Source organism: Stylophora pistillata, chromosome 9 (genome assembly GCF_964205215.1).
Source record: "Stylophora pistillata chromosome 9, jaStyPist1.2, whole genome shotgun sequence".
Taxonomy (NCBI): Eukaryota; Metazoa; Cnidaria; class Anthozoa; order Scleractinia; family Pocilloporidae; genus Stylophora; species Stylophora pistillata.
This window is the reverse complement of record NC_142527.1, coordinates 22681057-22708444: the sequence shown is the minus strand read 5'-3', so window position 1 is coordinate 22708444 and position 27388 is coordinate 22681057. Positions and strand designations below refer to the sequence as shown.

The window sequence follows — 27388 nt, the reverse complement described above, 5'->3', positions numbered from 1 at the left end:
TGTGTTCCAAACATAGATATCATATCCAGCGATTCCAATTTTTTTCCCACAATGCTTCCTGTTCAAGTTACCCTCAAGCGAGTCAAACTTGTCTGTGTCATCCTTAGCATTTTATAAGCTTAAGTTAATTATTCTTTTGCAGTAGAAAATAATTTTACTCTACTGCCTATGAAAAATTGTTCACATGGTTCATTTAAAGTTTCTGATTTTTTTCCCTCATCAACATAGCTTATTAAAAATAATTGTTAGCTTGCCAACTTGGCTGGTTTGGGTTTATCCATTATTATAATTATTGTTATTATTATTATGATCATTAGTATTATTATCATCATCATCTTTATCGCCATCGTCATCAGTCATAAGCTTTATTCTTACTATCATTCTCATTATTTATTTTCGTTAGCGCCGCCTAGAAATATAGCTAAACCCCTAAAATTTAACCATAATTTCCCCGGTGGCTGGCTCGAAAGCTATTTCATAACATTATTTGAGCAGCTAACTTGAGACGCAAGAAATTACGAAAAGAAATTTCAAAATTATTACAGGAAAGAAATCTCTTTTATTGATCATATTTTCCTTTCGTGCATTAAAATGCGCTTTTCCCCAGGAAGGACAGGTGGTGATTTTCTCTTTTCTTTTAAATTGTAGATTTAAAAAAAAAACTCCGGTTGGCAATGACACAAATGCAGAATATACCGAGGTCGATGCTTTTTAAAAAAAAAATGTAGCAACGAATAAACGAGCCAATAAATTAAAAAAAGGTAGAACTTTCAACTGACTATAAATTGTCGCTCGCTAACAAACTGATTAACAATCACAGACGGAAACTGAGATTTTTGAAAAGTGTGTATTAAATGTATAGCCATACTGGAAACCCAAGCACTATGCTCATTATCAATTTCTGATTGGTTACAACAGAAGCTATTAAACACGAAAATCTTTAGTTAGCTTTGTAAAGTTAAGTTGGTCTTGTTTGGGAAAGTGATCAATTTTATTCGACAAAAGAAATCTGCTTTGAACACAATTTAAAGTTTGAAAAGTGTTTTTACTACAACCAAAATATAACGCAAGTACCGTATTTAAAAAAATACAAACTGAAATATTAACATCACAGTGTACGTACGGCTGATTTCTATCCGCTCTAAATGAGGAAGAAAATTCTATAGGATATTCTAACACTATATTTTGGACTGATTTAAAACTCCCATTTAAAAAATTGCAAAATGGAACGAAAGTATCCAAACAGCAAATCAAAATTTCAAAAAAAAAAAGAACAAGAAAAAAAGAACTCCAAAGGTAACTCGTTGTTTTTAATCACTCTGGAAATTTGACAAATGAAAATCCAAAAGCCAGGCGTTCATCGACGGGCGGAAATTAATTCAAGCCTCAGATTTAAGGACTTCTGTGTCGCCAATTATTTGAGAAACTTGTCAGCGTACTAACCTTACCAAAAGCAAAATACGTAAGAAAGCTTGCCAGTCTGAAGCATCACAACAACGTCACATCGTTCGATCTCAGAGAAAACCATCATCAGAAAATGGTGAACACAAGTCTACCCGACACCAACCTGTCACCAGAAGCTTGCCATTTCAGCCAAGATACCGCACGAACGAAATCTACGACAACCTGGTCGCTGTTATTTGTATCAACTCGATCTCAGCCATAAAAGCTGTTCCTTTAAATTCAATGATTATCATGGCAGCAGCCGCTGCTGGCGTCTTAAAACGCTTCGCCGCGCATTTCTTGAGATCCTGCATATCAGACGCACACAAGTCAGCCCAAACATGGAATTTCAATCCAAGCGGAATAATCAGTCATACCCAGCAAATGAGTATTGGAAAGTGGTCACTTACGGCTAAGAACTGTTTATTAAACGAATAGAACTTTATCGAGGATAATGACCTCTTGAGATGACTAAATGACGCTTGAAACTGAGATTTAAGATGAAAAACATTCGACTTCGAAGCATTAATCATGAACGCGAGTTTTGTTTACCGTAGAGCCCCAAACAAATCCAACACTATTCACTGCGAGTATGGAGTTCCATTTTATTTGCAATAACTACCCAAAGAGTATGTTTTTCATTTCTGATGAAGGGAACAGAAGTATCAAATTGAACAATTTTAAATCACTTGTTTACTCTGGAAACTTGACATTACTTGGATAGAAGTACTTTTTTTCAAAGGTGACCATCAGGCACTCACAATATAACTTAGATAAATTGTGGATGAAAAGGTAAAATCTAGACGTTTAATGATGGGCCGAATTTCGTCAAAGACTCAGAAAAAATGACTGAATGGCAATGACTGTCCTTGATTATTTGAGAGAAATTGGCAGCATACCAAATAGGAACTGTTATTTGAATCAGTTTTAGTTTCATTGGAGCGGATTCGAACTCATTAAGTCCATACTCCAAAACTTTTTTTGTCCGGATAAAACCTGTCAGGAGGAGGAAATTTTTTAAACATTAATAAATGCTGTAGGAATCACAAGTTATAATTGCTTTGTTTGCCGTTTCGTTATTTCCTTTTTTTTTTTTTCATTTTGTCTATGTCTTTCTTTAGGTGTGTTCGGCAGGGGGAAGATTTTTTCTGAAACAGAGGTTAACGCACACTTTACACTCCAAATAAAAAATTGTTGGTGAACGGTCCGTAGGCAACCCAATCCTTGCGTGCACCGCTTCATCACTATCGTTTTAGCCACTAAAAATCTCAGCTACCTCTCCCCAGGAGATAATCGTCACCAGCTTAAAGCAATGCCTTGAAATGAAACTCCTACAACTGATTCGTTGATACCGAATGGAATACATACCATCTTAAATTGGTGCTATTTTTCCGAAATAATGTGGTGTGAATACAAGTAGTCCACGCAATTTGCCGCACAAAAACAACAGAGTTTTTCTTGGAACTGTCCGCTGTAATGTCGAAAAATGACAGTTTGGAAATCCTGCAAATTGACTATTCTGTAAAGAGAAACACATTTTTCATAACGTGTTTTTCTTCGAACTTGTCATAACCATCGAAGCACATTCTGCCAGATGATATAAATTAGGAGGAAAAAAAATTATGGAAATGCGAAACATTCGGCATTGTCAGGACTGCATATGGAACGTGTTGAACAATTTGGACAATATTGTTTGTGATTGGTCCATTTCGTGCAAAAATAAAGCTTTAAAAATCAATGCGCGAATGGAAAATCCCACCCTTTGGGTTATCCTTTGATTACTAAATGTAATACATACCCATCTCAAGAAAATGTCTAGCACGAGTTTACCTGAGAGCAACAGTTCATCAGAAGATTTTCATCGCCTTGACGACGCGGCATGGCAGCCAGGGTACCTCACAGAAAGTAATTTCCACAACCCTTTTGCTGTCATCTGCATTAATTCTATCTCAGCCACTACAGCCATCCCGTTCAATGCAATGGTCATCGCAGTCGTAGCCCCGAAATAACAGCTGAGAAATTTCCACAACATCCTCTTGGCAAATTCGGGGGGAACGGATTTGTTGGTGTGCGCGTTAGTGCAACCCTTATACGTGGCGTTAGAAATCAAGCACTTGTACGGTTCCGCGTCGTTTTGCGCGTTCGACACGGAAGTTTCCGTGACTTCCTACGGATTTTGTCTCGCTTCGGTTGGGCATCTTTTTTTAATCAGCGTCGAACGCTAAGTCTTCATAAAGCGTCCCCTAAGATACGAAGAAATTTTCACGGAGAACCGAATAGCGTCGACAACAGGCCTGCTCCCAGTTGGCTTGTTAGCTCAATTGGTAGAGCGCTGCACTAGTATCGCAGAGGTCTGTGGTTCGAATCCCGTACAGGCCTGAATTTTTTTAGGTCTAATTTTCACTATTGCTTGAATAGTGCTTTACTGCGAGGATCGCGCACATATAAGTTGGTGTTTCAACGGTCTGGGTCGTTTCAACAATTGTTTTCAATCTCGGTGATCATGATGTCCTCTATGAATAATGAATTAGCAGAGAACCATCCATTACTACGATCTTCGAACTGCTGACAACCTTAATCATTTTCATTCACATTGCTACCATCGCATACACTTGCGGGGTTGTCTTTATGGAGGCCCAAAGGCAAAGGCGCCGTATGCAGACCGAACAGTTATCTAATGAGGAGACCTAGCGACACCGGAAGAATAACAAGGCAGCTCACACCTTGACGATCATTGTGACTGCGCTACTGTTCTCGTGCATGCCCATCCTTGTACTTAACATGTACGCAGCTTTATCAGATGACTTGGTGGAGCCTCGCATGTTGTACGTTATTTCATTATGGTCTTTCACGTCCCTTTTGCTAGGCTCGTTCCTTAATCCCTTGATTTACTGCTGGCGATTTGAAACACTTCGCTGTGCGTTTCTTGACTTCATGCAATTTGACCCAATAAATCCCCCACAAAATGATCAACCACACCTTCCCAGAGAAGCTTGGACAACAGCCACTACTGGTTAAGCCCTGCCCAATGGACAAAGAGCACCCAGTCGAAAACAGGTAATATTCCAACAAAAAAATATGCGCTATAGAATTTCGTGCTTGTTTTCTACTTCTGGGGGACGCAGTAAATTTTTCAAGGACATAATATAATAATAACAATGTGATACATTTTATGCTAATAATTATATAAGAAATATACGCTGAAAAACAGAGACCGATTCCATTCGTACGAAATTCTTGGTCTTAAAGAATATTCTTACGACCTTTGGTCGCCTTTTTCGTCCGAATTACTAAGCGTTTTAAACAAGCGGACACTGAGAATCCGAGCGATCTCCTTTTACGTCACCTTCAATCGTTTTCGTACAAAGAAACTAACAAAATGGATAGAAATGTTGCAATCTCAGGACACTCTCTACAGTTTGCACCTGTTTCTAGTGAAGCTTGCCGCTGAATCCATCGAGTGAAGCTTGCCGCTTAATCCATCAACAATCTTGTGCGCATGTCATTGAAAAGAGCACCATTACTCTACTTTCTATCGAAGAGTATAATGCCACTTACTTAAGCACCATTATGTTCAGATGGAGAGGTTTACCAGCCTGGAAAAAATTCTAACCGTGGTCTCACGTCATTATAACGTTCCTGACAAAATGTAATATAATTATGTAGTTATGAGCACGGTGTACACAAGCATCGGGGACTATAGTTATTGACGGGAGGTACAACTCTAATAAGTAGTAAATGTGGACAGAATCAAAGGAAGCCAGATTCGGCCTTGTTGAAAAGACATTGATCATTTTAGTAACACAGGACGTCAGCGACTTTCTTTGGATGCTGTCTCCAGTGTTTGGGGAATTCCAGCAAACCAGAAGAAAAACTCTCAAATGTTTCATTAAATTTGTTCCTTGATTATCACTATCTAAATATAATTATCGTTGTCATTATCATTACTGTCAACATTACCACTATATGTTTACTGTTATTGCTACGGTTATCGTTACCGTTGTCATAATCATTACTATCATTATCATTATAATAATAATCATCATCATCATCATCATCATCATTATCGTCATCGTTTTCGTCATCATCATCACCGTCATCGTCATCATCATCGTCATCATCATCATCATCATCATCATCATCGTCATCGTCATTATCACTTTATCATTACCATTTCACTTCTACAATTTCTTGTTCCCTATCTCCAATATCAATATTATTCTTCACTTGGACAAAAAACCAAACAGAATGACTCTAATGCTACTGCCGTTGCAGCAAAAGTTTAATCAAACGCATCATACCAGGTTCTCACCGAGTCAAGTCATTTTGTAATCAGTATTGATATTTACACTGTATATTACTATGATTTTCCTTTAAATCCTTACAAATTATTGAACGACTCGATGGTTAGCATTGTTTGGTGGTTATTTCTGTAGCACAGATCTAATTTAATTTAAAAAGCCAGAGTCACAATGTTCAAGTATATATATATATATATATATATAAAAATAATAATATTGCACTTCCAAGTTAAGAAAAAAATTGTAAAACATTCAACACAATTTTGTCAAAATATTCACGAGCTCAACTCCACAAATGTGTCATTGTTTTAATCAACCCCCGCATTTGGAAGCTGACCGTGTCTCGAAGTCTCTTCGTTAACTGCCACCCGATGCTTAATTCCATTTCTGTCAGGCCCAATATCATAACCACATCCTACAATACAGGTCAGAAGTGTTGTTGCAACCATAACTACTGCCAACAGCCAGTAATAGTAGGCAACCTTACCATTACCCAAGTAGTACCTCAGAGCCCCTTCCCTGGCTCTGGGGTACCACCCCCAAAGATTAGCAGTGAGTGCTAAAATGCCTAGACTCAGCAGACTTCCAATACTTATCATGATGTTGAACACTGCAGATGTCACACTCTGTGGTGTGGCTGAGCACATGGTGAATACCATCTGAAGTCCTAGAATTAACATCAAATAGTTTATCTGAGTAAGTTATATCAACAAGTCATGATCACTAAAAATAAGGTTATACAGCCAAATAAAAATACCTATGCATAGAGGTTATAAATTATGCCATGAATCTTGGATAATGTACATAGATCAAAGTTACAGAGTGTTCAATCAAATGATGACAAATCCATACAAAACAGGAAACACTAGTCTGACTGGGGGGTCTCTCCTTAAAAATTTTAAAATGAGCATGAATACCCTCCAGTATTTGCCTTTTTACACACATCATTTAACTGTATTATTTTTTTATTTCCTTGCATTCTATTTTCCAAGTAAAAAAAAGTACAAAAAAATAGTATTAATGCAATTCTGTAGGTGATGCAAGTTTTTTGAAAATGATAGGTTTGGGAGGACTTATCAAAACAGGCAACAACCAGCTTAACATTAAGAGATGCTACCTGGCAGCATTGCACATTGTGCAAGAAAGCTGAGAAACTGCAACATTTGCAGATAGTCTCTAAGGCTTTGTTAGCTATTTCAGTCACAAATTAACACTTTTTCATAGAAATTAAGTGTACTACTAGTTAGATCATCAAAGAAACCTTGATAGTGCTGCCTTGATCACAGGTTTCTAAATTTCAATGTTTAGCATTCATAACCCAAATCGCTTTTGTCTGTGCCATAGTCTGACATGTTTCCCCTTAGCCCCTTCCCTACCATAGCCAGACATGCTCTGGCAGCCATATTAAATTTTTTCTCAACTATCGGGGATAATTATTTTATCCAAGACATCATAAACAACCGGGCTCTCTGTAACACTGTAAGTTCAATTCAAATTCAACAAAACAATGTGTGGTATTGCATGAACATGACCCAGGCTCACCTGGAATACTTATGAAGACTTCACTCATACCCATCAGGGTGTACTGTGGAATTTGCCACCAAATAGAATAGTTTCTCACCACAGGGTATTTCTCACCACTAGCAGTATGATTGACTGAACCAGCAACAAAAAAACTGTTTGTCATTTCTTTTTCAACATAACCGGCTGAGGATTGAAAAAAGAAAGTCAGAGGAGTGTCAAATGTATGATATACTACAGCATGAAATATATACACTTTAACAATCAGTGCAGCCATCAGCATCATAGTTTTTAAACATATTACATGACTGTTTCACTACTGATTTTTGATCTTTGACAGGAACAAAATGTAGAAGGCAATTGAAAGTGCTTGGCATGATCACTTTTCAATAAATTGGCACTCAACTGATTGGGATGTGTAAGGAAAATGTAGTCAACATTCTACAGCTACACCACATAACATGACAATTGATGTGGAATTGTACCTCAGGGGATGGGATCCAGGATTTAGTAGAGGAGTATTTGGATAAGATGTCTACCAAAAGGAGGCAAACCTAGTTGGGTCAGGGGGACTGCCCCTACCAAGAATATTGAAATAAAGGTCTTCAAAAAAGTTATTTTCAGTGTTCTAAGGGATAATTGTAAAAAGAAATCTGCATCTACTTAAGGTGGTTTTCAATTTCAGTGTAACGGTTTGACTAAACCACCTGAACCAACCCTGGATCTGCCTCAGATTTGAACTTACCCATTCCTGCTGAACCAGCTGCCAGTAACATTCCTAAGATGACCTTTCCAAGGATGGAGACATTAACACCACACCTAGCCAGGCTGGGATAGATAACTCTCTCCAGCAACGGAACAAGGATCAGTAGAATTAAAATCTCACAGAGACTTGGCCATGCAGCGGGAAAAATAAACCCTCCATATTCTGCATTGAGGTGAAGACCTTGCAGGATAAACGTGCTGTAAAGCTAATAAAAATAAATGAAATTCAGTTGAAATTGAAAATATGAATATTTTCAATAGGAACATAGTATTTTTCAACCCTTTCACCACCAGCCATTTTTTCTCCCCTGAGTGGGCCGATGATATGTGCATGATGAACAAAAATGTGTTTTGTCTGCTATTTTGTCATGTATCTGATTCCAAGTGTAACAGTCTTCACCAGACCTACCAGTTTAATTGTCTTTTCAATGTATGAAAGTACTTATACAAATACTATGCTTAAGCATATTACACTGTATGAGTAATCTGATACAGGATGCCCTCAGTACATCCGTGTAGAAGTGAAGGGGTTCAAGATTGCCATTTGGCCCCCTTTATGTCCTGTGCAGTGATGAACACAGATGTACAATGAGGACTCCAAGTGACTGATTGAACTGCCTTACAGACTGTCTGATCACCAAATGGCTGAGAAAGTAGCTGCCTGACTGACTGAATAAGAAACTGACTGACCAACTGACCAGCTGAAAGACTGACTGACTGAGTGACTGATTGATATCTAGATTAACTGGCCACCTGACTTAATATCTGAATTGACTTACTGACTTACTAACTGACTGACTGATTGACTGGCTGCCTGAATGGCTAGCTTACTGACTGACTGACTGACTGGCTGGCTCACTGACTGACTGATTGCTTGATTGGTGGACAGAATGACTGAGTGACTGACTGGCTGACTTACTGACTGACTGACTGGCCACCAGACAAACTTTTTGACTGAACAACTGACTGACAGACTGACTGACCCACTGACTCGCTGACTGGCTGGCTGACTGACCAAATGACTGACCTAATTGCAAACCAAACCATCAACCAAATGTTAGTTTGAATGCTTCTTGACTTTGTGTCTTTCTGTCTCGCTTTCTTCATCATCTTTAATAGTAACATCCTCATGAAGTTTTTCAGAAACTATTTACAAACTTTTTACAATTTATAAAAACATAAACAACAATAAAACTCATGGTCAGAATTTAAGATAGTATTCCACCAAGTTCTAGAGCTTATAAAGGAAATGTCTGCCTCAATAGTGTCTTGCAGAGCATGCTTGAAAGATGCCAATGAGGCATTTTGCCTAAGTTCTTTATGCAAGTTATTCCAAATGTTCGCCCCTCTATAGGAAAAAGTGCGCTGGCCAGTAGCCGTTCTGTATAGCGGAATCTGCAATCTTCCTTTCTTGTAATCTGTTTTTGCTAACAGACTTATCAAGTGATTGACCAGTTGATTCCAATTGTATAAATCATCATCACTGAATAGTGTTATCCTATTACAAACTTTGAATTGAAGTCAATTTACAATCTTCTTTGATCAGAAGTATAAACTGTATCATCAGAAGTGTGCATGTACACCAAACTGACAACGTCTTTGCAGCAGGGCTGTACATCACCAAAAGACTTTTAGCTCAATATTTGAAACACATCTTAAAACCCCATATTCAAAGTTACCTGAGTATAAATCATCCAGTATGGAATCAAGAGCAGACAAAACAGAACAGCTTTCTTCAGTGCCCTTAGCTCATTCACTTCAGAATCCATAAATGTTCCACCATAAGACACCAATGCCATGTCGAGCCAGTCACCATCACTTGGAGAAATATCACTCTCTGAGGTACTTCTTGGAACTAATTCCCTTAAAGAGAAACAAAACAAAATAACTGAATAAATACAAGGAAGCAAATAAACAATACAGGAAAGAGGAAAAAAGATGTCTACATCATTCTGGGCTTGACACTAATGGTAGCCAACTATAATAATTATAATAACACCTTTATTTAGACACAATAATTTTTAAAGCTGAACAGCTTGTGGGGTCGTGTGTAAATCTAAATAAACTCTAAATTAAATAAATTCAAATGATGATGGTTTTTGAGGAGAGAGGAAAACCGGAGTACCCGGAGAAAAATCTCTCGGAGCAGAGTAGAGGACCAACAAACTCAATCCACTTATGACAATGGGTCCGGGAATCAAACCCGGGAAACATTGGTGGAAGGCGAGCACTCTCACCACTACACCAACCCTGCTCCTCTGCGCCAACTAGCCACAGAATAGTAGAAATTCAGTTTTGCTGTGGTTTTTTATTTCCACTAGCCAGTATGACAGGGGAGCTTTTAATTTAGATGTACCATTTCAATTAAAATTGAAAAAAGTGATTGATTGGTCGATGGACTCTTAAAAGAGCAAAAGGCAATAATCAAGGTTAAATAAATAACCAGATAAATTATTTTATTATTTATTCAATAATTTTATTATTTAATTTACTTCAATCTCTATCTTTATATTTCATCTGAATGACTACCTCTCTTCCACTTTAACAGCTTTCCTCCTAGACCAGGCTTGACGCACAATAAGCCACATGTTCCTAAGACCCGTGCCGCGAGTTCTATCAATAGTAAAATACTTACGGCAGCAAAGAAATATTACAAACGCCATCGTTAGTGAAAAAGCAGGAATACCAAACCCTATGGTGAAGCCGTAAAACCACTTCAGTTGTTGAATATATGTAACACCAGCCAGACACAGCAACGAAATCACATTGGACATCCAATAAAAGTAATTAAATAACACCTTGTTCTCCTGCACGGGCGCATCTCTCTTGAGCTGGTCTGCCCCAAAAGCAGATAAATTCGCTTTTACAGCACCCTCTCCAGCTGAAATGCTTAATAACGCCACGAGTAAAATAATTAAAATCCGAGGCTGGTCTATTCTATCTCGAGGTTGCCCATTTTCGAAGTAAAAATATCCCATTAAAAAGGCCACAAGTACAAGAGTTAGGGCACCAATAAAATAAACCAGGAAGCCACTTACGATAGTATTGTAGCGACCAAAACGCGAATCGGCCATGATTCCTCCTAGAGCACACATGAACCACGATATTGATGAAAATGCCATTACACTCGCCACAGACAAAAACATAGTCCAACCACAACACTTGTTCAGGAATAAAACGAAGTTTATGAGTATCCCATAGTATGCAAAACGTTCAAAAACCTCGATCAAAATCAGCATCAGTACTGAAGTTCGCCTCATGTTTCGAAGTTTTCGCCTGATCTTTTGCGAAACAGCCTTCCTAAATTCACGTTGTTTCACCTTAATTTTTTCACGCAGAAGCGGTGAAGTTTCTTTCAATTCTGTTTCTGTCGGCGGTGGAGAAATAAGGCCATCAGGCGATGCGATGTCTGGATATTTCCCTAGAACGTTACCAGGGTTAACTTCAACAATGAGAGGCATAATTTGCTTCGTTGTAATGTTCTTTTTCTGAATGAGCACCGTGCAAATGACGAATTAAATGTACTTCGTATGACCATAGATTCCGTCGACATTCTACGGAAAAACGAAATGGTAACTTGTCTTGTCATGAAGCAATTTTGTTCCTGGAAAGATGAGATTTTTCGGGTTAATAATTCTCAAAGTGTCCCGTACGAGGATCAATTAATCAATGGCGATTCGATCAACCATTGGTATTGTTCTCCCTGACGAGGGACTGGTATCGAGAACCCCTCTCACTATTGTGACAGTCTTGTCACGCAATATTAGATCTTTACAAAACATTACTAGTTACTTACTTAGAAAACAATACTTTAGGATCTATTATTATCAGTCCAGACTTTTAATATTAGTTATGGCAAGCGCAATGATTATGAACTATTTCAATGGCACTAAAGTCCTCATGAAGCAAGTTTTTTCTAAACACAATTGTCTTGAAGGTAAGTTGATTTCCGTCAAACATTATTGCAATTTTTATCCAGCTGCAAGATCCTGTACTACACTTTTTTGATAATTCGATTCAGCTTATTTAAAACCAAAAAGAAAAAAGAAAAAATAATATAAAGACCGATGAACATGCTACATGCAATTTATCCCCTTTATGATTGGTTTACTCAATTACTCCATTAACCATTGCAAGAGCTCTTGAAATTGATTCAATTTAGATTGTGCTTTTATCCTTAAGTTATTATACATCATAATCCTTATCATTATCACCACCATGTCTTCTTTTATTTTTTCTTCATTATGTTTTATTTATATCTCACACAATATTTACTATTATCATTATAACACTTCTTACAAATATGTACAATCATATTACATTTTACATACATCATCCTGCAACATTTATAACAGACATATTCGCAAGCTACCCCCAATTCCCAGTAAACTGGCCTGACCACATCACAGTGATCTCATGAGTGGGCTATTTGATATCCCCTGCCTAACCAAATTAACTAATTAATGCCGGGATGCAGAAGACGGGACCTACAACTTTATTTGTCCTTATCTGAGAAGAATAGAATGTCTATCCATCTCTTGATATCATAGAGAGGTAGCACTTTCTCCTCAGTTATTTTAAGACCTTGAGTGTTGGTCTGACTGGGGCTCAAACCCTCTACCTCCTCAACAACAGTCCAGCACTCTAACCAATTGAGCTGACTGCCGGGGAGGCGTTTCATACTACATCATTGGCTCATCATCATCAAGGGTGTGTCTACATCCATTACTTCTGTGTCAGTGTTAATATCTGAATTGCTACCTGTCATGAGAAGATGCCAAGTTCCAACAAGAGAAAATCTCTAAGTACATTCACATCAAGTTCCGACCTGTTTTCAGTTATGCTGCTTGAATCACCTGCACTTGTTTGTGTCATTGTGTGCCATGAAAGATTGCCAACTAGCCCTCCGGAGATTGTTTAACCTGACAAGAGTGCTAAGATTGCCCCTTTCAGTTGAAAAAATGAAGCAATTTAGCAAAGACAGCAAGGTTTTTTATTGTCAAAACATCTATAAAACTGCAAATGAATAAGGGCTGATAGTTTCGAAAGAAACTGTTTGGGGCTGCGTCGGTGGGAGTAACGAAATAATTTGGATATATCAACAAAGTTGAAATGGTAAATTGGCCACTGTAATGATTACAAAAGCTGATGTTTCGAGCGTTAGCCCTTCGTTCAACCCACCCTTCCCCTCTTTCAAAGCTCATAGCTACGTTTCTTTTACGTCTAATTTGATTAGATTTTCTCGTTTACAGTGATTCCTAATTTGGATGGAAAGGTTGCCATAGTAACTGGAGGGAACAAGGGTATTGGTCTTGAAACCGTTAGAGGGCTTTGCAAGGCACAGATGACAGTTATTATTGGTAATAATTTTCTGGATTTATCCAATGTTTTGAAGTGAAAAAAATATTAAAGATTCTAAAGGGGGGGGGGGGATATTCCAGATTTCAAGCGACAGAGATGATAAAATGGGGACAAAAATCAAAACCCAATTAAACTTCTGGGGCTTCAAAGAAAACCCCAAAATTTCCCTGGACCAAAATTGAACCTTAAAAAAAATCCTATACCAAAAAGTGTAAGGCATTAAATATTAAAACAGTCGCAAAACAAGTTTGGTTTTACTTTATATACGGAACTACATGCGGGAACTATCTCTAATCTTCAGATTGTTTTGTATACCAAAAAATATCCTGGCCTACTTAAATCAAGCTACCCGAAAAAAAGACTTGCAAAAATTTTCCTATGCAAAGAAATCCTGAAATGGAAAATTTCAAACCCAAAAATATCTTTTGATCCTCCTGTCATTTGAAATCCGAAGTACACCCCCCTCCTCTGGAATGCTATTGGATCATGTTACTTTAATTTTTTCATCTTCAAAGCTTTTCACATTTACTTTAATTGTGTTCATGCTGCAATTTTTTTTTATTTTATAGCATGTACCCTTTTACCCTCAAGATCTCATTAATAATTCTTCTTACTGTCTACCAAACATAATTCTTATGTTACTGGTATTCCAAAGAGTTTGATATTGCATCAACTAATAATCTCCTAATTAATATTTTTCTTTATTCCCATCACTTGTCTACTTGATAATGTATTGTTATTTGATATTGTAAGGCAAAATTCTGTCTTGATCACCCATCATTTTAGGAGTTAAAGATTAAAATGTACATGTAGAGGGTTAATACAGGTACTGTTTGTTGTGTGAAAATTAAGGAGTAAGCAATAATTTACATAAATTTACCTTGATTAAGAACTGATCGGTCAAGACGGTAAAATCAAACTTTTTTCACTTTTAACCCTTGAACTCCCAGAAGTGATTAATATGTAACTTCTCCTCATAATATTCCATACATTATCCAGTAAACAGGTAATGAGAATACTCAAACTTATCAGCAGGCAGATGTTGTTATCTTGATCAAACCAAATTCTTGTTACTAACTAACAAAGAAATGTGTAGCAGCTAGAGGAGAGAATTTATTTAACAATCAGATCTTGGGAATTAAAGGCTGGGTTAAATTTTTTGTTATTTTAAAAAGCTGTTGAAATTACTACTTCATTGTGTTTCAAAGATGTTGATTTGGTCTAAAGCTTGCAGAGATACAGCAGAAGCTGAGAGAGCAATCAGAAAACTAAAGGAAGAGTTGCCGCAAGCTGAAGGTACCGACCACTTATGAATATACTTAGCTTTCTGTTGCTGATGTTGAACTTTGTTATGTGATACCTGATACAGTGAATTTGATCATCACTCTTGGTTTTTCTCGTTTTTCTTCGTGCAAATCAGTGGAATACATGGAACTTGATCTGGGAAGTCTCACCTCGATATGGAAATTTGTAACAAATTTCAAGAAAAAAGGACTTCCTCTTCACATTCTTGTGAACAATGCAGGAATAATGATCCCACCTTACGGCACAACCGAAGATGGATTTGAGCTTCAACTTGGAGTGAACCATCTTGGACATTTTGCTCTGACAAATCTGCTTTTGGATGACTTGATCAGGTGAGCTAATTAGCAAGTGGTTGACTGAATTGACTCAATTTACCAGTCAATTTTTCTTGATTTTACAATACACTGAATATTACCTACATGTATTTTGATTAGTTCCTGCTCGTGATCTATTGGAGATCAGATGCAAAGATTGAGTCTGTCACCATTAACAACATTTGGCTTTTTAATAGATAAAACAAATAGATGTGAAAAAGATATCACATTTTTCATCAGGTCTGGTTCATCAGTTAGATCCTCAAGGATTGTCACATTGTCTTCTGAGGCACACATCCCAGGGACTATAAACTTTGATGATCTCCAGAGCATGTAGGTACTCATAAGCCATGTTCTAGTTGTTGGATTTTTATCATAAGATTCAGGTGCATTGCCCAAGCAATTATAAATTAATAAGTAGTTGATGTAATGAACTACACTGGCGTTTACATTAGTCATGAAAAGAAATCCTCATTTGTTTGTGTCCAAGAAAACTAAGCTTCTCATTAAAACTCAGTTTCCCATCAAATATCTGGGGGTTATCATGAAATCTGCTCTCAGATCTTAAAACTTCAAAGAAAATTCAGTATATATAATACTTTTTATCTAGAATTTGATGCTTGGATACTCTAAAAATAATAGAGAAAATTATGTACCGAAAAAGTCTCTGCACAAAGGAAAAAAGAAATCCAGATTAAAATTTAACCCTGGGTTAGCTAATAGAATTACTGGGTCCTCAGTGGAGGTTCACTGTTCTGCCATCTTGTCAGTTCTAGCCAATCACCCCGTGGGGTGAGGGGATGTTTGGCTGGGAACGGAAACACAATTGGGGAATTACTAACACTACTTTCTGTTTTCCCTCACAGATGTTATTACTCACCCTATTCAGGTTACAGTCAAAGCAAGCTAGCGAACATTCTATTCACTTATGAACTTCAGAAGCGCTTGGAGGAGAGAAAGAGCCCTGTGACAGCTAATGCAGTGCATCCAGGAGTAGTCAACACTGATTTGTTCCAGCATATTCCCTGGATAATGAGAATGCTTCAGAATATATTAGCTTATTTTCTTTTCAAGGTAAGACTTTGCGTTAGAATAATGAAAGCATCTCTCCTCTGGAGACCTATGTATTTATGTATTTACGATGTTTAGACAAGCCAGCCCAGTTCAGCTTGAAGCTGGTTTAAATGGGGGCCTGTACATCCCACCATCCCACCCCAGGGGAGGAAATCCATCACGCAGTAATCTCGTGTGTGGGAAATTAACGTCTCCTACCCCAACCCTGCAGGAGACGGGACCTCCATTTATTCGTCCCTATCCGAGAAGACTAGAATATCTAACCATTTCTTGATGTTATAGAAAGGTAGCAAATTCCTCTCAATTATTTTAAGACCTTGAGTGTTGGTCCGGCCGGGGCTCGAACCCTCGACCTCCTGCACAAACAGTCCAGCGCACTATCCATTGCGCTAACTGGGCGGCGGTCAGTGCTTAGTTTCAAGACACATAGTCCCAAACATGGTTAACTGACCTCAAGCTACGAGCTCAGGAGAATAAAGTCGTCAAAATGTTCTCTCAAACAAAAGGTCTAAAGCTGGAAAAATAGCCTACAGAGCAGGCGTTCAAGTAAAGTTTGGGCGAAAATTAGACCGCGCGAAAAATGAAGCGAGGCGAAAATTTATCGCCTCGTTCCATTTTTCGCGCGGTCTAATTTTTGCCCAACTTTACTTGAACGCCTGCTCTGCAGGCTACTGAAAAAATGAAATAGTAGAAGTTGTGCTAATTTACAGATTTCAAAAACACCTCTAATGAATAGAAAAATATACGGAAAATATAGGCCCCTGATGAGGCCCGGAAGGCCGAAACAGTATTGTCTGCCGTTAGATATAGCTCTTTGGCATTACAAAGCTTTGCTTTTATGTCCAAATCGAGCACTTCAGTAGGATGAGTCATTTTGTGCAATTCTGCGAAGCTCACTAGTTTCTAGTTTGAGCACTGTGGCATGGCTTAAATGGTATCACAAATGTGGAATCATTTGGGGTGGCTTTAAAGCTTAACCACCATCTTAGAATCAGCATTGCACTGATGAGGCCCAGAAGGCCGAAAGAGTACTGTCTGCAGTTATACGGTAAATATATATGAGAAGCGATAATGTTTTCTCTTCCTTTCACTGCTATACCAATTACCCCTTCCCATCTCGCGGCACGCCTCACCACGCCCCTTCCTTTGGAGAGGGGTTCAGATGAACAAAAGTCTCCACACTTGTGTAGTGTTGCTTGCCTTCTTTTTTGCGGCCAGCAAGGTAAGAAATATACGGTATGCAGGCTTACCAAGCGGTAAATACTATTTCTTCCAGACTCCTCAGCAAGGGGCAGACAACAGTATTTACGTTGCCTTATCTCCCGAATTAGAAGGCAAGGGAGGTAGATATTTCGTCAACTGTCAGTCAACACAATCTTCAGATGAGTCATACAGGGAAGATGTTCAGAAGAGACTTTGGAAAGTGAGCTGTGAGCTTGCTGGCATACCTAAATGAGACAATTATCAGGGTAGCAAAAGCTTTTTAGTTTCACTATGCGAATGGGCGATTTGTTTTTGTTTTGTTTGTTTTTCCGAAAAATAACACCAAAACATTACTTTGTTCCAGAATGAGATCAAACTAGGGCAATATACGTATATTTATGAATTAATTACAAAAAAAAATATTCTTAGAGCAAGACAGTAATCATTGAGCTAGAAATGTGTGGATGGTAAAATACTTGCGACAGCAGAGAAATATTACAAACACCATTGTTAGTGGAAAAGCAAACCCTATGTTGAAGCCGTAACACCACTTCACTTATTAAATATACATGTATGGAACACCAGCTAGACACACCTGGTGTCAAACACAGCTGGTGTCAGACACAGCTGGTGTAAGACACAGCTGGTGTCAGACACAGCTGGTGTCAGACACAGCTGATGTCAGGCATAGCTGGTGTCAGACCCAGCTGAGGTCAGACACAGCTAATGTCAGACAGCTAGTGTCAGACACAGCTGGTGTCAGACATTGCTGGTGGCAGACACAGCCGGTGTTAGGGTATATTAACACTGGCCAGTCAAGTTTATCGAAATCTGATTGGGACGAGTAATGAGCTGACGAAAAGGAGATGATTATCAGTCTTTCGGCAAACCGGTTCATTGAAATCCAAGAGTCACTGACAGTCACAAATAGAAATTTATCCCATTTTATTAATTGCTAACAGACGAAACCATAATGGTGATAATTGAAGGAGTTGTGGTTGTGGATGGATGGAAGGATGGATGGAAGGACGGACCGACGGACGGACGAACATACGGATTAATGAAGGGAGTGATTATCTGCTTGACTTCATTTAACTAATTGATCTATTGAATCATTGATTTTCTGTGTTTAAACAATGATCTCAATTGTTTCCCGCCAAAAGGATCGTTAGTTCTCAAAAACTAGACTAAAGTGTGAAATCTTTAATTTCGGTATTTATTTGGGATGGGCAATTTCATCAGAACGTTACGGTTGCCATTCTCTCTTTGCGTTTATGCACTCCGTGTTTCAATTACTCAAATCGACAACAATACAACACAAAACAAACGACAATGAAAGATTACTGGCTTTAATAAGGAAGTCTTTAAGCGATTTACCCTAGGTCATTGTAAAATATTTTGGCAACGTTTTCCGTAGTCTGTTACAAGGAACTGGTGCTTCCAGTTGATCATATTAAGGTAATCCATAATTAGCAAATCACAGCCCGGATTTTACAGATTTTGGTCGAGAATTTATTCAAAACAAACAGTTTAACCACAATTTTGGAGATTTTATAAGCATTTTCTTCTTTGATCACTGCGTCTCCAGGAGTGATGGAAAAACGATTAAGTTGGAATTAAAGAAAATTAATTACAGATTTTCATTCCAACCTCTTTGACTCGAATATACACCATCTGGTTTAAGCATTTTGGAAAACCTTTCGGATATATTTTTGCATATTGCAAAACCATCTGAATGTGATTTGGATAGAAGAAATGTTATGTTTACAAAATTCAAGTTTTAATACGAGAAATATAAAGAAACTGTACAGAGCGTAAACGTGTGAATCAAATATTGAAACCCGAAAGATAAGCTTCTCGGACATACTGAAAATCGCTTTTTCCGAACAGCCTCGAAAGTATTGTGTCTATTCCGGCTCACGAACTTGGGTAAACACAGATCAAGTTTCTTCCATCTTCTCAACATTGAACTTCCATTGTCGTGGCACGTGATTATAACTCAGTTGGCCAGTAGTTTCCTGTTTTTCTCCAAAGTGCAGCTGTCGAAATTCGCGTTTTTCGTCAATATACTTTGACCGAAAACTAAACTGTCCTGAAGTGCGGATTTTGGAAAGACCGGTAAGCAAAGTTCCTTCTTCGCTATTGGTTCTTGCAGTCACTTTCTGTCATCTTTAAAAATCAAATAGCTAGAACTTAATCTCTTTGCATTCCTTTTTTAGTGGGTTTAGTCAAATTCTGCCCTAAACGTTTACTGAGTTTCTACGGATGACGTACATCCAGTGGTATCGTCGACATTTTCTTGCTTAAACGCTGATTCTCTTCGAGTCTTGTATTGCACGCCGCTTGTCAGAAAGTATATTTGTGGAAACAACACTCTCAAGAAGCTTCAAAGGTATAGTTGTTCTGTTATTTGATGCTAAGTAAACGATGGTCAAGTGAAAGTAATCATTCAGTCGTAGCCAAGAAGATCTCAAGTCGTCGTAGATTGTGGTACATATGCTTTAAGTTACATAAAAATTGTTCTCTCATTTTAAGGTGAAGGAATTTGTAGGTAAATTCTGCTACAAAGCTACCCCTCCGACGTTTCTAGAGCGATTTAACCTAAAAACCACCTGTAAACTGTGATTTTTTAGACAGTCATTCTTGGAGGAGCAATTCGCCCGTTTGGATTGGTTTATGTCTTGTTTCAAAAGAAGGAAGCTATATATACGAGCTAGTACATCCTCGGTTTGAGAGAGGAGAACTTCTTTGAAGTCGAGGAACTTAGAACTTACAACGGGAACCTTTAATGTTTGTAATTGACCTCTGGCCAAGCGTGCCTCACGCCTAATAAATCTTTCGGTTCCACTGAAAATCGAGATGGCATCGACGCCGCACTTTAGTGTTGTCAAATCCTTGAAATTAACGCTTGGTTGGGGCTAAAACTTTGTATAAAACAATTCTCCCCTTAAGGAAGATTTTAGTTTTTCTGCTCTCTAATGTATCGGTGGGAACGTAAAAAAAATCGATGAAATTCGATGCGTGCGGCTTGCTATTAAGCGTTGAGGAAAGCAGTACCATGACAAATATATTGGCTCGTCGTTTTTGTTTTATACTTTTTAAAGTTTATTTGAGTTGGCAAATCAACTCGTTTAGTTAAACTGCACATTGAAGAAAACAATGCAGCCTATCATTTTCGTATCGATGTGTTATTCTAAAGAGGAGGCGTGTTTTGAAATCAAGTAATTCTGGAAAAAAAAAACATAAAGAGAAAATAATATGGAAATATCAAGAAGGTCAAGTAAGTTGTCAGGAATGGCGTCTTTTAATCAATCTTCGTTATTAAACCAGGAAATTGTAACTTACCGCTAAAAGGCTTATCGTTCAATAACAGATAATTAATCCTTGCGTAACTTGAATCAGTCACGCCTTCTTTGCGACTTAATGATTCAGGAACTCCTTTGATTAGCATTCAGTTCGCTCTAGCCATGGTAAAGTAGATTAAGCATAAAATTTGTATATCGTCAAGGAATCGAAAGGCTATGTATTGATCATGACGATTTTTTTTTCTTTTTTTCATTGAATGACGTCTGACCGCGCTCTAGACAATGACCCCAGTTTAAATCTATTTTTATCCTTTTGCATGTTTGCCTCGGCCTTTCGCAACAGACTCAAAGTGTGACTTACATTTGAAGCTGATTATTTCCCATGTGACACTTTATTCTGTCAAGGAGCTCTGTGGTGCCGCTGGTAGAATGGGAAAATTAATTTTTTTCTTCAAGATAAATATAGGTGAAAGAAAGGTTCAAGAAGTTAAAGCGCAGGCGCGATCGGACAACAGACTTTCACTAAGTTGACATCATGACTCAAATTAATATCATACCGTGGTTTCCTAACTTGCATACTCAACGGAAGGAGGAGAGTGCTTAATCGCATTTGAAATGAAAGGGTTGATACTATTACATGAAAAAACTCTTGATATTGACAAAAGGCAATAGAGCAATTACGACAAATAAAAGATATCAATTTTACAAATTTCACCTTAATATGGGAAAATAGAAAAGATATAAAATTCTTCGAAATTCGTTTCATCAAGGCCATCACAGAGGGTAGATTGATTGTGATTGACAAAGATCGAAAAAAAGGTTATGTATGGGGGGAAAAACGAAACAGAATACCCACTATCGAGATCCGATTGTCTTCAAACAAGGTTGGCTAAGTTTGAACGCCCTTGTTGTCGAGGGATTACCGTGGGCTAGCATTTGTAATAATCCTTAGTTTGAATTACACTAATTCGCAAACGCAAACCAAATCGCAATTGCAAGTGTGATATCCACACGGGTACGAATAGGCAAGGCTGATAAGATGCACAGGCACAGTTCAATTTTTTTCCAAAATGGCGAATGAAGCTTTATTTTCTCAAGCGTATTGGTTCCTTAAATTCCATAGCTTCTTGACCTGTTTATAACAATATGCACATAACTGGCGTGGTTTTCCAAAACTTCTTTTTGACTACATGTATTTTCTAACGAGAGTCCAGTTGGACTAACTGAAGAATGTTTTTATTTTAGCTTGAATTTAACCCTTGCAAGCCAGTCCAACCTGATTTTACATTGACAACGACGTAAGGTTAACTTAAGTACAAGAGGCACTCGAATAAGTTCTTTGAGAATAGCGGCAATCAAGTGTACGAAGGTCAGGATCAGCATACCATCCATTGACTACATCCACGTGGGTTCACATAAATGATCGAGTTATTGCAATAGAAGAAATGAAAATGTTCCCCTCGCTTACTCGAAGAATACTTGCTTCTTCAAACAACAAGCACACATGCAAAAAACTAAACCCATGGAACTCGAGTCCTTCCAAGAACAGAACTTTAAAGTGCTCAGGCTAACAAAAACTTATAATTGTCAGTTCGAAAGATTGCAAAAATGTGCCCTCGAATATTTTTTCAGTCTGCGATGGAAATCTCATTTGGTTTTTTTTTTCGCTTGGATCGACATCAAAAACTTTATTTAAGGTAAAGGCTAGATACTTTCCTCTCTTATCTCCTTTTTATGCGGCCTCATCCAACACCTTCGGCTTTTTTCAGAGTCTGTGCGATGCTAAAGAGGTGTATGTTTCAAATATGGACAGATTTGGTCGTATACGTAGGTAGTGGTTGGGTCAGTCGCGGAACACAGATCACCTGTTCAATGTCATTCATTAAGGACGTGTCTGTAAGAATCAAACATCTTGGGAAATGAAAATTTTCAACGCCCCTTCAAATTTTGTATGCAAATAGGCAATCAGGGGGGATGCACAAAAATGCTCTTTTTAAAGGTTGCAGCACTCTTGTTACCATGGTAACAACGGCTGCTTGTTCGAGGCCTGGGGCCTTATTTTCATACAAAAACATCGCAAAAAAAGTGTTAAATGTTTATTTCTCTATCTCAAGCTAGATTGGTACTTCTAGCATACATAATGACCTCATTCGTCTTTAATTTGATGCATTCAATTTTCCCTGGGGATGAATGTGAACACACCAATAGATTATTTATCTTGGTACAGTTTCGGTCATTTTTTCTGTAGGGTAAAACTGAGTAAACGTTTGTCTAAATTTCTTCAAAAGTACACCGATTCTGGAACTGAAACTACGCACTTAGTTGGTTATAATATTCTAGTTTTTAAATATGTAAAAATCTCTGCGGGCCGGACTCTACTTTTCATGGTGGCAATTCGCGAACGAAGCTCCAAAATCAGATATTTAATAAATTGGCAATGTTTACATCTAATGTTCTCAACAACAAACGTTTCAGACAAATGAAAAGTGCGAGACTTTGAAAGAATGTTATCTTCTGAGCAATTTCCCGAAGAGAAATCTTGCCTCTAACTTTTATATTTAAAAAAAAAATTGATCAACCTTCCCCAGAGTGCCTAACTGCATGCAAAATTTGAAGGGGGGTTGAAAATTTTCATTTCCCAAGAGGTTTGATTCTTACAAAGACTCGTTCTTAAGTACTCTTGTAATTGCCTCTTACGGGTGTCATGGGGGAGTACAACCATTCAGAAAAGTGAAAGCTCCATGTGCTAAAAATGTAGCCTTTAAACCACTCAAAATTCCCGATCAGTACCGCTCAAGCTCAGATATCATTTTTATTTTCGTATTTCATTTTTTAACTGGTTTTATTTTTTCGCTAGTTTCATTAAGCAAGGTGAAAATTCAGTACAAAAAAGTCACCTGCCGGAAAATACAGACTAATGTTTGCTACCCCAAGATATACCGCTGTTCACGTAAACTAAAAGTCGATCGTTCAGTTTTTTTTTTTTTTTTTAAATAGAATAACGAATCAGCATTTCTTGCTAGAGTTTTTGGTGTGTGCTTGTTCTCACTCTCAAACCCAAGCCACGTTTACAAGGCTAAGGTAGAGAGAAAGCTATTTTTTATGCTTGAAAGAGGAGTAAAATGACCAGTTGTTTCATGCTCGTTTCCCAGCTACTCGTTGACTCAGGAAACATGGTACTTGTAATTCTACTTGTTAAGTACTGCAGAACCTATTATCAGAGATCAGCCGGAAGGAAATATCTCGAAGTGTATCAGGAATGAAATGAAATCAACGCCAAGATCCATTTAGAGCATCTCTAAGTTCATTGGAATTACACATGGTCAACCAATTCTACGTTTTCTTTTTTTTTTTTTCCTCTTTGGTTTTAGCTTTGGCTTTCCGAGAAAAAAAGATTTTTAAGGTTCAGAGAACAAAGTTCAGATTCAATCGGATTCAAAGATAGATTTGTTGCATCCCACATGCATGATAGACAAGTTAATTAAAGAAATTGGTTAACTCTAAATGGCATTGTTTCGATATTAAGAAGGACTGTCTGAGTAGTTCTTGGGAAATAGGGCGCATGTTGAGCGTTATCATAACGTACGATTTTATTTTAGTAAGTCTAAATATCTATAAGGTTGTTTTTAAATTCAGACTATCTCAAGATTTCCGCAGAGATCCAGTTTCGCTACTGACGTGGATAATTTTATTTGTCACGTCAAGGTAAAGGTCAGCTGAAATGAATGCACTTGTATTGGATGTTACTAAAATTAGGAATGGGGAACGGGGAACGAGGAACGGGGAACGGCGAACGGGAACCGGTGTACAGCGGTAACCCACCTGAGAATTCAAAATGGCGGAGTAAACGATATTTACAAACACTGATTTTATCGCTAGGTCACCGCTTGCAGCGAAATTAGACGACTCGCTTTATTTAACTATTGCCCAGGCGAACCCACGAAGCCTAGTATTCCGAGGCGAGAATTCGAAGTCAACGTTTCTGCAATGGCTGCCACCATTTGTTCTGACGTCTCTCTTTGATTTTCCTTTGTGAAATCTGCATCTTTTGGCAGAGTTTGGGTATGTTGGTTGTTTGCATTGCCCAACAGTTTTTTTTTTGCAGATAAGTAGCAAGGAGGTAATATATTAGATTAACAGAAATGAGCTAGGAAACGTAATAATCAGCCTAGTTATTAAAATTACTACATGCAGATATCTGCTTATCTTACCGCAAAATAACATCAGGAACATATCTTTGTATCGACCCATAAACTTCCATATAAACAATAGAGAAATCAAACATTGACAGAACTTTTAATAACATTTCAGTTAACATGTTATCTAACATTTAATTTAACACTTAATCTTCGAAAGGCCCTCAAAAAAGCTTTGAAGACATGCTAAAATATGAAAAAACATGAAATATGAATATGAAAGTCTGCCAAGCCAGGTTAAAATTGTCTTTCACTGCAATAAATAGCATTTTCCTTCTTAGACATTATTTTCAATTTTATAAGAAATCATTTTAAGCGACAAAACTTACTGTTTAAAAAAGAAAAAAACAGCTGTCATTTAAAACTCAACATATCAGTTAAACAAAACCCAACATGTAAATATTTAAAGAAAATAGCTTGTAGCTCTGAGTTGATTGTTCAAATGTTGTGCATGAATTGTAAGATACTCAATTCTCCGAGGATTTGATTTCTATGCAACCTGCAATGTGTGCCAGACAAAAACTAAATTTATATTATGAGGCACTCAACATTTTAAAGTAAAATCCTTCAATAAAACCTACACTTATCGTCCATGCTTTTTGGTCCGGCGATCGCGTTCGAAGAGCACATGCTCAAAACTAGTTGCCAGACCTTTTTAGTTCTCTTTACTCCACCATTTTGAATTCTCAGGCGGGTTACCGCTGTACACCCGTTCCCCGTTCGCCGTTTGCCGTTCCCCGTTCCCCGTTACCAGTTCCCCGTTACCAGTTCCCCGTTACCAGTTTTAGTAACATCCACTTGTATTTCAGTAAGATGAAGAAACTCTAATGCTGCACTACCATATGGGAACGATTCCTTTCCATCTCGATTCACGAGTTTTTTTTTTTAGATTGGCCAGAAATCCAAATTTGGATGCATTAATTGGTTGATCTTGAGGAATGGCGAGTGGGGTAGGCATTTATAGATTATGCTGGTAAAAGTGGCATATTATGCTAGTAGCATTGCTTTTTTTTTTTTGGCCAAATTATGCTAACATTATGCTCTTTTTTCCAAATTATGCCACCGTTTTTTTAAATTATGCTCTTCGAAAAAATGCAAATAAGTCCAAAATATATATTTTTTAATTAGAAGCCGTTCGTCTACAGGAAAGAAACGCAACAAATCCGCAATGAATTTCAAATAAACACGTGGTTCAGGTTAGACCCGGGCTCAGTGCTTCACAGTGAACTACAAATGCTACTAGTTTAACTAAAACTTTAAATATCGATTAAGGTCACCAAGTGCTTGGGACTAGAGACAAAAAATGATCAAATAATGGCATCAAAAATGATCTGATAATTATCAAAATGCGCAAATTATGCTAGCATTGCTACTTGGCAGAAATTATGCCAGTTTGCTCGAATTATGCCAAAAATTATGCTAGCATAATCTATAAATGCCTAGAGTGGGGCTTATGATTTTGTAGGATATCTATCTTTGCAACTTAGCTAAGACAGGTTACCTAGCCTTGTTTTCTATCAATTCATTTGAAATTGATAAGAGAAATACGTTTATTTTCTCCCATGTTTTCCCCCAAAAAGAGGAGGTGGCAACTAATTACGCACACGTAGGTAGTCAAGAAGTTTTTAAGATTAGAAAAATTAGTCGTAATTCAGCTCACCTACCGAGACTGAGTGAGCCAATTATAAGCTCATTTTTTTTTGAGAAAAAAAAAATTAATCTGTTTTCAGTCTGTGTCACATACTGACACATACTGACCCATAATAACACATGAATCAGTACAAGCGGATGAACTGAAACCCATAAATAAACGTCTTAAAAACATTCCTTTCTTTCGAAGTTTCTCAATGTAATTCAAATAATTCGTTATTTTAATTCGTGTAAATCATCGATAAAAAGCCTTGTAAATAAACGAATTGCTCCGTTATTTATCATTGAAGGTGAATTAATCCACGGATTACCAACCAGATTAAAGAGCTGATTAAAGATTAAGGAAATCCAATTATTTACCTCGAAGTAAATGAAAACAATTGTGCTTGACGCTCTGCGTGATTCAAAAGATCTGTTAAAAAAAAAAGGAAAAAGAAAATCCGTTCACTTAACACGGAATATCTAGCAGGTATGTTGTCCAATTCTTTCTTTTTTTTTTCTTTTTTCTATGAACATTAAGATAGCTCTGCAATGTTTTTAAGGTCAAAGTGTTTGACGTGCTCTTTTCTGTTTCTTTGGATCTTGAGCTATCACGATTTCAAAGAAGCAGACTGATGTCTTTGTTTCTCGGCTAATTATAGCCAAATAAACAAACGCGTATGGTTCATTTAATCAACACTGTTTCATATTCAAATCCAGACAAATGGGACAAGAATTAGTGTATACTAGGCACCAAATGGGTGTTCTCATTTTAGATCGAATAATTGTCGAAGTTTTGCATGCATATATAGTCTAACGGGCAACTGCTTCGGGACGACCGCAAGCAATACTCGTGTCTATAACCGGAAACATAGCAATAACAGCCGACAGTGATTCTTTCTTGATATAAATGTCGGAAAATGATAGCTCCTTTGGATGGTTGGAGCAGAGTTTCGCTTGGCATGAGTTTG

General features: G+C 37.6%; 3 protein-coding genes across 4 annotated transcripts in view; 2 read left to right on the top strand and 1 right to left on the bottom strand.

The window, feature by feature from the left end:
- Positions 1-5696: 5696 nt before the first annotated feature.
- LOC111344494 (solute carrier family 15 member 4-like) lies at positions 5697-11681 on the bottom strand. Its single transcript, XM_088732130.1, has 5 exons — positions 10560-11681; positions 9710-9893; positions 8011-8236; positions 7287-7451; positions 5697-6411 (listed from the first exon to the last, which is right to left on the bottom strand). The coding sequence occupies exons 1-5, from the start codon at positions 11489-11491 to the stop codon at positions 6053-6055; spliced, it is 1866 nt and encodes a 621-aa protein (XP_088588256.1). The 5' UTR covers positions 11492-11681; the 3' UTR covers positions 5697-6052.
- A 127-nt stretch (positions 11682-11808) lies between these two features.
- Positions 11809-17717, top strand: LOC111344495 (polyprenol dehydrogenase). The gene is made up of 7 exons (XM_022951726.2): positions 11809-11967; positions 13283-13390; positions 14619-14687; positions 14812-15028; positions 15251-15343; positions 15877-16084; positions 17361-17717. The coding sequence occupies exons 1-7, from the start codon at positions 11883-11885 to the stop codon at positions 17538-17540; spliced, it is 960 nt and encodes a 319-aa protein (XP_022807461.2). The 5' UTR covers positions 11809-11882; the 3' UTR covers positions 17541-17717.
- Positions 17718-19250: 1533 nt separating this feature from the next.
- Positions 19251-27388, top strand: part of LOC148723844 (protein inturned-like) — a 33179-nt gene continuing 25041 nt past the window's right edge. The window contains exons 1-2 of one of the 2 annotated variants that reach the window (XM_088732125.1): positions 19251-19405; positions 19507-19679. The gene's annotated coding sequence lies outside the window, so the exon portion shown is untranslated. Of the gene's footprint in view, positions 19406-19506; positions 19680-26888; positions 26908-27388 lie in introns of those variants that run through there. The other variant, XM_088732127.1, reaches the window with a different exon arrangement.

Bases quoted from the DNA above. Each gene is read 5' to 3' on its own strand.
- LOC111344494 (XM_088732130.1), bottom strand. From the start codon at position 11,491: ATGCCTCTCATTGTTGAAGTTAACCCTGGTAACGTTCTAGGGAAATAT. The intron at 7,452-8,010 runs GTAAGTTCAAAT...TTCAATCCTCAG, and splicing joins AGCTGGTTCAGCAGGAATGG to CCGGTTATGTTGAAAAAGAA. The intron at 6,412-7,286 runs GTGAGCCTGGGT...TGTTAATTCTAG, and splicing joins AGTCTTCATAAGTATTCCAG to GACTTCAGATGGTATTCACC.
- LOC111344495 (XM_022951726.2), top strand. From the start codon at position 11,883: ATGGCAAGCGCAATGATTATGAACTATTTCAATGGCACTAAAGTCCTC. The intron at 13,391-14,618 runs GTAATAATTTTC...TTTGGTCTAAAG, and splicing joins ACAGATGACAGTTATTATTG to CTTGCAGAGATACAGCAGAA. The intron at 14,688-14,811 runs GTACCGACCACT...CGTGCAAATCAG, and splicing joins AGAGTTGCCGCAAGCTGAAG to TGGAATACATGGAACTTGAT.